This window comes from Astyanax mexicanus, chromosome 1 (assembly GCF_023375975.1).
Source record: "Astyanax mexicanus isolate ESR-SI-001 chromosome 1, AstMex3_surface, whole genome shotgun sequence".
Classification (NCBI taxonomy): domain Eukaryota; kingdom Metazoa; phylum Chordata; class Actinopteri; order Characiformes; family Acestrorhamphidae; genus Astyanax; species Astyanax mexicanus.
The window spans coordinates 11,619,223-11,630,782 of record NC_064408.1 but is presented as its reverse complement, the minus strand read 5'-3'; the positions used below and the strand labels follow the sequence as shown (position 1 = coordinate 11,630,782).

Sequence of the window (11,560 nt, the reverse complement as noted above, 5' to 3'; positions counted from 1 at the left end):
GTTTCGTCTGACCAGAGAACTTTCCTCCAGAAGGTTTTATCTTTGTCCATGTGATCAGCAGCAAACTTCAGCCGAGTCTTAAGGTGCCTTTTCTGGAGCAAGGGCTTCTTTCTTGCACGGCAGCCTCTCAGTCCATGGCGATGTAAAACACGCATGACTGTGGAGACTGACACCTGTGTTCCATCAGCTTCCAAATCCTTGCAGACCTGCTTCTTGGTGATTCTTGGTTGACTCTTGACCATCCTGACCAATCTCCTCTCGGCAGCATGTGATAGCTTGCGTTTTCTTCCTGATCGTGGCAGTGACACAACTGTTCCATGCACTTTATACTTGCGTATAATTGTCTGCACAGTTGCTCTTGGGACCTGTAGCTGCTTTGAAATGGCTCCAAGTGACTTCCCTGACTTGTTCAAGTCAATAATTCGCTTTTTCAGATCCACACTGAGTTCCTTTGACTTTCCCATTGTAGCTTTTGTAGCTGAGTCAAATCACTGGGTCAAATGAGCCCTATTTAAATGGGCTCATGAGAAGTCAACAGCTGTAGTCAATCAGAATCACTTACAAGAAGTGAAGAGGCCATGACATGAAGCTAATTTGATTGACACAACTCGCTACATCACCAAAATTGACAAATTTTGTTGCTGTATGTATATTTTTGACCCAGCACATTTGGTGACATTTTCAGCAGACCCATAATAAATTTATGAAAGAACCTAATTTTATGACTGTTTTTTGTGACAAACATGTATGTGTTCCGATCACTCTATCACAGAAAAATAAGAGTTGTAGAACTTATTGAAAACTCAAGACAGCCATAACATTATGTTTTTTTACAAGTGTATGTAAACTTTTGACCACAACTGTATATGTACAGTAAAAAAGCACTAAACTAACTTAGCACTAATCTGTTTTTAGATTCATATTTTCTTTTCTTTTTTGTATATAAATATTTTATATATTGTTTGTATATTTCCTGACACCTTTGTTTTGTCCTCTGTTCTGATATAACATTGCAAATTTCCCCCTTTTGGGATTAATAAAGAATTTATCATGTCTTAAAGTGTATATATATATATATATATATATATATATATATATATATATATATATATATATATATATAATCACTCCCACATAAAGAGATCACACCAGCTCTATTCTTACCAGTTCCAGTCCCTTTCAGATTGAGCTGTTTAAGGGCTCTCTCACTTTTATGCAAATAAGCTGTTGCTGGCTACAGCCCATGAGCATTTTATCACATGTTAATGTTAGCTTGTGTTAAATGGCAAAATGCAAACTAGCTAGTTCATGTTTAAATGTGATGGAAACACAAAACTCAATGTATGAAAGTATTCACATCTCCCTCATCTGCTGACCTGCCACAGACAGTAGGTACAGATCCCTCCCTCAGACGAAGTCCTGCTGTGACATCATAATAAGGGATTATCCAAATGGCTCATAAAAGCAAATGATTCCTGACACCAAACTCTTTCAGCTGATTTACAGAAAACAGATGGATGGATTTTTTTTTGACGTTTAGCTTTTATACAGGCAGGTGAGATGCAAGTGAATAATAATAATTTGCTGGTGAGATCCCTTTGTGGTAAAACAAATCCAAAATTCAGAAAGAATTGTGACAATCTAAAAGAAAATGAAAAAGAAATACAAATAAACTTTAGGAGACAACAGGTTTTATTTTTAACACATTTAATAATCACTTTATTAATTACAACTGTACAAAGTGTATAAAACATAATACAGCATTCACAACACAACCCACTGTCATGGGATAAACTTTCTCAACATTACAGCAGAACATTAGTAAAGCGTAAACTGCAGTCAGGTCACTTTTTACAGGGCTGGAAGTAGCACAGAGAACCTGTATTACAGTGAAAATGTGGACACTGGGTCAGTACCGTGTTAGTACAATATATATATACAGTCTTAAAAATGTAGATGTAAGCTTTACATTTAGGCTGCAAACATTTGAGATTATGGTCATTTCTGCTAGTCCTCTTAAGGGATTCTAATACTATGTTAGCACTAAGCTAATGGAAATTCAGATCAATGATTTTGGCCCTTCTTGCTCAAACACAGACATAGAAAGCTTGTAAAATACGTTACATATTTGATCTTAAATTTCAAACGGACACAAACATATATTTTACCATGTATGTTACAGTTTTACAGTTTTACAGGAGAGCCCAGCACAGTCTTTCAGCAGATCCCTATGATCTTAAATCTAAAAAATGAGGTGGTTTGGTAAAGGTTCTTTAACTAATAGTGTTGTAGTATTCAAGTTCAATCGTCTCAGCCATATTTGGCTTGTCTCATTATTCTTGTCTCATATTTGCAGTTTCATTATTGGTCTTGACTCAATAGGTCCCTGTCTTGGTCTTGACTCGGACTCTATATGTCCCGGTTTTGGTGTTGAATCAGATTGGATATATCCAGTCCTGGTCATGTCTCAGACTCAACATGTCCTGGTCTTGGACTAGACTCGGACTTAGTGTTTCCCGGTCTTGGTCTTGACTTGCACTGGATATGTCCTGGTTTTGGTGTTGAATCTTGTCTCAGACTCAACATGTCCAGGTATTGGACCTCACTAGGACTTAATATGTCCCGCTATTGGTCTTGAGTTGGACTCCATATGTCGCAGTCCTGGACTTGACTCGGACTGCCCCGGTCTTGACTCAGACTTGACTCAAAATCTCAGACTCAGTTTGGATATATCCAGTCTTGGACTTGACTCAGACTGAATATGTCCTGGTCTTGTCTCAGACTTAACATGTCCCGGGATTTGTCTTGACTCTGACTCAATAGGTCCCTGTCTTGGTCTTGACTCGGACTCTATATGTCCCGGTTTTGGTGTTGAATCAGATTGGATATATCCAGTCCTGGTCGTGTCTCAGACTCAACATGTCCTGGTCTTGGACTAGACTCAGACTCAGTGTTTCCCGGTCTTGGTCTTAACTTGCACTGGATATGTCCTGGTCTTAGTCTTGACTTGGACTCTATATGTCCTGGTTTTGGTGTTGAATCTTGTCTCAGACTCAACATGTCCAGGTATTGGACCTCACTAGGACTATATGTCCCGGTATTGGTCTTGAGTTGGACTGGATGTGTCGCAGTCCTGGACTTGACTCGGACTTGCTATGTCCTGGGCTCGGTCTTGACTCAGACTCAAAATGTCCTTGACTCAGACTTAACAAGTCTCAGTCTTAGTCTTGACTCAGTTTGGATATATCCAGTCTTGGACTTGACTCAGACTTAACATGTCCTGGAATTTGTCTTAACTTTGACTCAATAGGTCCCTGTCTTGGTCTTAACTCAGACTGGAAATGTCATAGTCTTAGTCTTGACTCAGAGTCAATGTGTCCTGGTCTTGACTCAGACTTAGTCTTGGTTTTAACTATAGATGTGTCCTAGTTATGGTCTTGACTCAAACTCTGTATGTCCCAGTCTTGTTGTTGATTAGGACTGGATATTTCCTAGTTTTGGTCTTAATTTTAACTCTGTTTGTCCTGGTCTTGGTCTTGATTCAGGCTCGCTATGTCTCAGTCTTGGTCTTGACTCGAACTAGATATATCCCGTTCTTGGTCTTGACTCATTATATGCCAGCCTGGGCTTTGACTCTGACACGATATGTCCTAGTCTTGGTCTTGTCTTAGACTCAAAATGTCCCAATCTTGGTGTTAACTCGGACTGGATATGTTGTTGTCTTGGACTTGATTCTGACTGGAAATTTCCTAGTTTTGGTCTTGACTTGAACTCTGCATGTCCTTGTCTTGATCTTGACTCGGACTTGATATGTCTCAGTCTTGGTCTTGACTCTGAGTGCATATGTCCTAGTCTTGATCTTGACTTGGACTGCATATGTCTTAGTTTTGGTCTTGAATCGGACTCGATATGTCTTAGTTTTGGGCTTGACTTGAACTGGATTTGTCCTAGTTTGGGTCTAGACTCAGACTTGTTATGTCCCAGTCTTGACTCTGAATCAATATGTCCAGGTCTTGGTCTTGACTCAGACTCAATATGTCTTGGTCATGACTCTAGCGATCTTGACTACAACACTATTAAGTAACATTTAAAGAATCATTATTGTAAAAGAGATATGAGTATGAAGAACATTTTAAAGGATAAATAAGTCAGTATAAATGTGTTTTCTTACCATTTTAAAGGTTCTTTACACTGACAGCTCTTAAACATAAAAATGTTCACAAAAATGTACCATTAGCATTAGTTAGCATTAGTTTTAGAGGAGGGTTGACCATGGCTCCTCACCCATAAATTAAAGTACTCCTCTTTCATCAGACGGAGGTATATGCCATAGGCTTCATCTCCTGTTCTTCATCTTCAGAGATGCGGGTCATGGGCCTCCGTCGACTGAAGTCCCGCAGGAACCCGCGCCAGGTTTGTCCTGTAGAGAATAATACGATTTTTTTTATTGCAGATTTGAAATACTAGCTTCATAATGTTAATACTTTAATGACTGTGATAGTGGAGAATGATTCCCTCTGCTGACAACTTTAATGGAGATGCAGATTTCATTTTCCAGCAGGACTTGGCACACAGACCACACTGCAGCCAAAAGTTTCAGTTGGTCTTATTTAATATTTAAATTTTCTGAGATATTGATTTTTGGGTTTTCATTGGCTGTATGCCATAATAATCAACATTAAAAGAAATATAAATCTATAGAACATACATAACATGACATACATTACTGTGGGAATTTCAGTAAAGAATAAGTGTCAGAGATTTTACAGCCCTGTTTTCCTTAAAACATCTCATAATCTCTCCTTATCTGAGTTTAAAAGTTGAATTTATTTCTAGTTCTCATCATATTAATCAACACCTGGTTTGGTAAATTGGTAAATGTGGTAAATCAGGTGAGCTGCTGACGGAACTGAACATATATAAACACATGCTGGCTGAGAAGCATCCAGGAGAAATCTGGAATCTCTACACTTTGTTCTTCAGCTCGGCTCAAAGTATGTAACATACCTAATTAAAAATGAGAATTCCCTGTTATGTTTTACTGTATGTATGTTTATTTGCATCTGTTTAAATCATATGTGGTGCTTTTTGCAGGTAAAAACACTCATATTGCTCTGATAAATTAGTATAATTTGCTTTGGTGCCTAAAACTTTTGCACAGTACTGTATGAGTTTCACATTTTGAACTAAATTACTAAAATAAAGTAACTTTTCAATGATGTTCTATGATATCTATTATATTTTAAAGATGCACCTGTAACTCTACCACCTCAGTCCACATACTTCTTTCACTTTCACCTGCCACTACTGGATCTCTCAGCTTGTCCAGAAATGCATGTGAACGGTTGTCCATAAGGGAAATTCATAGCTTAATTTTGTTTTTACAGACAGTCAAAATTCTAACTAAAGAGGGGTGCTATTGATTCCACAAGTACAGGGTATTATGGGATAAGAAAAAATTTAGTACATGTAATTTTTCACTGAACGATTCCTATAAAGATTTTAGTCTGATAGCAGAGAGCATTTACTGTAATTACTAAACCGCCTGCTTTTACTGCCTGATCTTTCGGGTGGGATTTGCCCCCCTGTGGTTATTAAGTGCTGTTTAATGTGTTTTTTCTTCAGCTCTTCCTGAAAATACAGTAGTGTGTTTTGCAGGGTACCTCTCTGAGGTCTGGTGGGAGACGGTGGGCCTCGGCTGAAGTCACCGGGGTCTTCACTGATGATGCCCACGTGACGGCTCCATTTGTTCCAGTTGACTTCTTCCACTCTGCAAGAGAGACAAGAAGACACGACTCAATTACCGCCGCCATCTTGTGGTAAATGTGTGATGGTAAACGCTGATCAATAGACCAGAAGACTGGATTATGTTAATGGAGAAGTGTGTGCGCGTGTGCGCGTGTGTGTGTGTGTGTGTGTGTGTGTGTGTGTGTGTGTGTGTGTGTGCGTGTGTGCGTGTGTGCGTGTGTGCGTGTGTGTGTGTGTGTGTGTGTATGTGTGTGTGTGTGTTGGATTGAGATGTACAAGTCATACTGGAACCAGACAGCATTTCTTCGTTGTAATTTAAAATTAAAAACATCCACATTTGTCCTCCACATTAATCCCCTGATCTAAACCTGATGAACTGAGATGGTGATTTGAGGTGATTTAATTGGGATGAGCTGGAGCTTCACAGTGTGAAGAAAAAGCAGCAACTATTGTTTAATCAGCACCTTCAGGAACTCCTTCCTTCAAGATGCTGAGAAAACTATTCCAGGTGACTCTCCCTCATGAAGACACTGAGATTAAAATCTCACCAAGAGTGTGCCAATCTAAGAAGAATCTAAATATTTTGTTTTTCTTAGGTAAGCAGAGTCACGGATGCTAATAAATAAGCTGAATTATAACATAAACAATAAATAATGAATTTTAATGATTTATATCTGTTTTAACTCACTGGCGTATGGAGCTTTCTACACATGTCTGAGATGGTCTGGTATGCCTTACATTTGGTCTTAAATTGATCTTAAGCGGTGGGTAACCCTGTTAATCTATTTCTGTTTTTAGTCTGATTGAACCAAGTTAAAAAGTTATTAAAGAAGAAATCCATTGTGAAATAGACTTGGGCCTTAGTGAAACATGATTACATGTTTGCAGAGTACAAACTTTTATCAGATAGCCCACCTCTATTCACCACCAGCATTCTGAAATACAGCGCTTTTAGCCGATGTTCCCAACAGGCTTACCCATGCAAATAAATCACTAGTATGACTCATTAAAGAGCCACTAAACCACCTGTTTTTTGCTCCACCCTAAAGGCAAAAAAATGGGAGTTTGGGAGGGGCACTGGGTGATGTATGGGTTTAGAGACAGGGCAGGAGGGAAAGAGGGCTGATTGGCTAAGCTGCAGCAGCAGCAGTGTGCCTCTGGTTGGACATCAGCAGGGGGTATTACTGATTGACTGATCTGCATCCACACCTATAGCACAGCTGAACCTGAGAGGGTGCTGCAGAGTCAGAAATTACCACAACAAAAGCATCTTTTTAAAGGTTATAATTTATTTTTTTTATTTTTTTTTTTCTAATTTTTCCCATTTTCTCCCCAATTTACACAGCCAATTACCCAACCTACTCATTAGGACTCCCCCTATCACTAGTGATGCCCCAACACACCAGGAGGGTGAAGACTAGCACATGATTCCTCCGATACATGTGAAGCCAGCCACCGCTTCTTTTCGAGCTGCTGCTGATGCAGCATTACCAAGCAGCCAATGCGCTTGGAGGAAAGCACAGCAGCTCGGCTCCGGTACATCAGCTCACAGACGCCCTGTGCTGCGGACATCACCATAGGAGTGATGTGGGGAGAGAGCGCCATCTACCCACCCAGAGGGAGCAGGGCCAATTTTGCCGGCAGCTTGATGGCAAAGCTGCATGAGCTGGGGTTCGAACCTGCGACCTCCTGCTCATAGTGGCAGCGCTTTAGACCGGTTATAAATTTTTTTAATCAGGACTTTTATATTTCATTACTTCAAAGGAACACATTTCACATATTAATGGAAAAAATATGGTTTAGGGTTTAGTGTCTCTTTAACCAAGCTCAAAATAGCTCCACACTTCATTAGTTGATTTCTAAGGGCCCTGATATTTAAAACCAAATATGTTTAAAAACATGTAGAAAAGATTATTTATTGTTTTTTTTGTTTGTTTTTTTTGCTTAAATATCGGGAAATGTACTGAAACAGAAAAGGCTAAAATGTGCTACTTTTCCCTTTATAAAGTAAATCCTATCCACCAGGAAGTCCAATAATTCCTAGTACAAGTGTATAATGATTTTACACATTTTTTTTTTATAAATGATAAATATTCTGTGTATTACCTGAGGCACTGCCGTACGTCTGTCTCTCTTTTTCCCAGATCTCTCTCCACTCCTGACCTCAGCTTAGTCTTCAGACACCAACACAGAGTTCTCTCCAGATCCAGAGTGGTGATGGCTCGCTGAGAGAGAACACACACACACACACATTTAACATTTACTGTCATCATTATTCTGTATATAACATACAACAATGAGGCTCTGTACGCTGCAGACTTCACAGCATTGGCCGGAGGTGATTCTAGGATCAGAGGCCACACCGCTCCCCTTAATAGAACTGTACATTCAATTATGAAGATTTCCCAGAAAGGGTTAATGTCTCATATAATAATAATTTACATTCAAATCAGGCATACTTGCATATTGTATGAAAAATTTCTCCCAATCTGCTCTAATTTAAATAGCTACATTTAACAGCTTTTAATATCTAAAACCGGGAAGCTACTCTAAACTCATTATGGACTTTTCAGGGCATTTGGTCGCCCAACTCTTGACGATGAAGCTCCATCATTTATTATTTAGCTTCTCAGGACAAATCAGGAGCAGGACATCATCTGTCTCACCATATCTTCTGTTATTGTGTAACATTAATTATCTGATACACTTACAGACAGCACTAGTCTAGCACCTGACCTTTAATATAAACAATATATTAATGACATAAACTAGTGGTGTCATTAAAAAAATAATAATTAGATTATTCACAAAAATACTTAATAAAAAAACTTAAGACGCAAGTTTTTATAGTGGATATTTGAATGTTAATAAAAAATGAATGAAAGTGTAAAGTGGAATTAAATTTATATAAGTGTTGTTAATTAAAATACTAATATTATTATTATTTTTTTTTTTACATAATATTGGGTGCTTTACAGGAAAGTGGATCTGGAATGTCAAGTGAAATCATTTTCATTTTAACTATTGCAATGTTTTTCATTAGATTTCTATATAAAAACCTACTTAAAGCAGCATTATACAGGGGTGGGACAATGAAACTGAAACACCTGTCATTTTAGTGTGGGAGGTTTCATGGCTAAATTGGAGCAGCCTGGTGGCCAATCTTCATTAATTGCACATTATTGCACCAGTAAGAGCAGAGTGTGAAGGTTTAATTAGCAGGGTAAGAGCACAGTTCTGCTCAAAATATTTCAATGCACACAACATTATGGGTGACATACCAGAGTTCAAAAGAGGACAAATTGTTGGTGCACGTCTTGCTGGCGCATCTGTGACCAAGACAGCAAGTCTTTGTGATGTATCAAGAGCCACGGTATCCAGGGTAATGTCAGCATACCACCAAGAAGGACCAACCACATCCAACAGGATTAACTGTGGACGCTGTAAGAGGAAGCTGTCTGAAAGGGATGTTCGGGCGCTAACTCGGATTGTAGCCAAAAACATAAAACCACGGCTGCGAAAATCACGGCAGAATTCATTGTGCACCTCAACTCTCCTGTTTCCACCAGAACTGTCCGTCACCACAATCAATTATTGTGGTCTAAAACCAGGTGTTTCAGTTTCATTGTCCAACCCATTCATTGTCCAACTGTATATAGCTGGACAGAGCATCGTCTCTCAAAAGTGAAGCCACCACAGGTCGGGCGCCCCCTGCTGTTCGGTTTCAGAAAGCTGTGTAACTCCACCCATCCCCATAGGTTTCAATGGCAAAACAGACAACTCTCTATCACGTTTTTTTCTAATATACTGTAATTCTACCTCCTTTATTTAAATGCAGCAGCTAGTGTAACCTCTGCTTATATTGTAAAATTTTTATAGCTCTATTCAAAAAAGGTGTGGTTATTGTAAAAGGGCTGGTTATGGGCGGGACCAATAACAGACCGTCAGCTCCGCTCTGCCCCGCTCTGCAGCCTGTGACCGCGAGGCAGCCCTCAGGGGCGGGGTTATTTAAATGAGTAGGCTGTCTCTCCACAGTCTTTCTCCCTCCTCTGGTCTCTACTGCGCAGAATCGGGTATCAGGATCGCCAACATGGAGGAAGATTTTGGCTTCATTTTCACTGAATGAGTGGGAACGGAGACACGGCGTCCATCTTTTTTTACAGTCTCTGGTCCAACCCCTGTATGTGAGAATGAATACTTCTTGTTTCTTGGCTCCCCCTACAGCCAAGAAGTCTAATCTATGCTAGGGTCCAACATTAAAGGATGCACTTTACACATGCATTTCTGGACAAGCTGAGAGATACAGAGCTGGCCATAACTGATAGGAAAAAAAGCATGTGGACTGAGGCGGTAAATTAATGTGGTATATAGATTTAAGAACAAAACATACCAGCATGTGTTTGTGAGCATAACAGTTTCGTGGGGGAGGGGTTAGGAGCTCAGGAGAGATCCCAGCATGCCCAGCAGTCGCTCTTTTTAGTAATTGTGGTTGTTTATGAGGTTTAAGGGTGTGCTGTTCTGTACCTGCAGTCTCCAGATGCTGGTGCTCTCCTTGGACATCTTCTCCACCCTCTTGCTCATGAGGGCGATCAGCATGTTGAGCAGAAGGATGTACGTCAGTATGATGTAGGTTATCAGCAGGATGTAGAACACGTGCTGGTACTGGTACTGATCCGTGAACTCCAGGTCACCCATGCCGATGGTGAACTTGAACAGCTCCAGCGTGGTGAAGGAGATGTTTTTATAGGTGGGCTTTGTGCAGCCCTCTGATGTATCTGGATCTGTGAACAGCGAGCGTCCGCCTACACGGCTGCAGTTCGTGTGGGTTTTTGGAGAAGACGTTGGGGGAGATGTCGGTGGAGATGTTGGGGCGGGCTCCAGGTCAGACTCCTTAAGTAGTGTATTTACAGCTGTTCATGGGAAGAAAAGAAACCTTATTTAACCACTCACCATTGTTTTATGATTGGTTTAAAATATTTTGTGCTTTTATATAAATAATAATAATAATAGGGCTGTCAATGTTAAAGCGTTAATGCACACGATTAATGTGTTATTGTTTTTTTTACGCAATTAATTTTGACCCTTCTTGAACTTCTGCCATAATCTGCCCCGCCCCCGCCCAACACGCAGATTTTTTTTGTGGAGGGATTCGCTTGGCCTTGATCCAACCCAGCTATCAAATATATTTATTTTTAATTGAGCTAAACTGCTGATAAGGCTCAGTTTAATCTAAAATATATTATATTATATAGATAATATATAGATAATATACTGCTATGAATAAATACTGTTCCTGCAGCTCCATGCTGTTTGCACACTAAGAGCGTGGTATGTGCAGCGTTCACTGATTAGAGCCATGCAACTTTGTGCTGCACATGCCATTGAAAACACTGTTTAAAAGAGCAGTGGCACATTTTCAGTGTTCTGTGGTAAAGCAGAATCTTCTCACTATATTTATTTTTTTGTGCACACACTAGACAGCTCTGACCAATCACAGGAGACAATATGCTTGCGTGGTTTATTGGTGCACATATTGGGGCGTTAAGGTTTAAACCTGTGTGAAACCAAACCAAACCAAACAGAAAGAGAAACGCTCCAAATAAACAAATTCATCAACTGATCCGAACCATAAAAAACAACTACAGGTGTGAAAACACCCTTTTATACCAAGCTATTTAAGTTCTATTTCAGAAATCCTTACGAACAAGCTGATATTTTTGTAATAAAGTAAAAAAAGGTTCCTCTATCCAATTTATCATACATTCTTTATTCCAGTGCTCCACGTTGATTTTATCTTCCCTTAAACATCCAA

The 11,560-nt window shown here is 39.6% G+C and overlaps 1 protein-coding gene across 1 annotated transcript in view; it reads right to left on the bottom strand.

Annotated features, from left to right (window-relative positions):
* Positions 1 to 1,690: 1,690 nt before the first annotated feature.
* The window catches only part of trpv1 (transient receptor potential cation channel, subfamily V, member 1), a 39,244-nt gene continuing 29,374 nt past the window's right edge, over positions 1,691 to 11,560 (bottom strand). Inside the window, exons 13-16 of the mRNA XM_022665778.2 lie at positions 10,273 to 10,658; positions 7,855 to 7,973; positions 5,664 to 5,770; positions 1,691 to 4,420 (exon numbers count right to left, since the gene is read on the bottom strand). Of these exons, the coding sequence (XP_022521499.2) occupies positions 4,311 to 4,420; positions 5,664 to 5,770; positions 7,855 to 7,973; positions 10,273 to 10,658 (722 nt within the window). The 3' untranslated portion in view covers positions 1,691 to 4,310. The remainder of the gene's footprint in view (positions 4,421 to 5,663; positions 5,771 to 7,854; positions 7,974 to 10,272; positions 10,659 to 11,560) is intronic.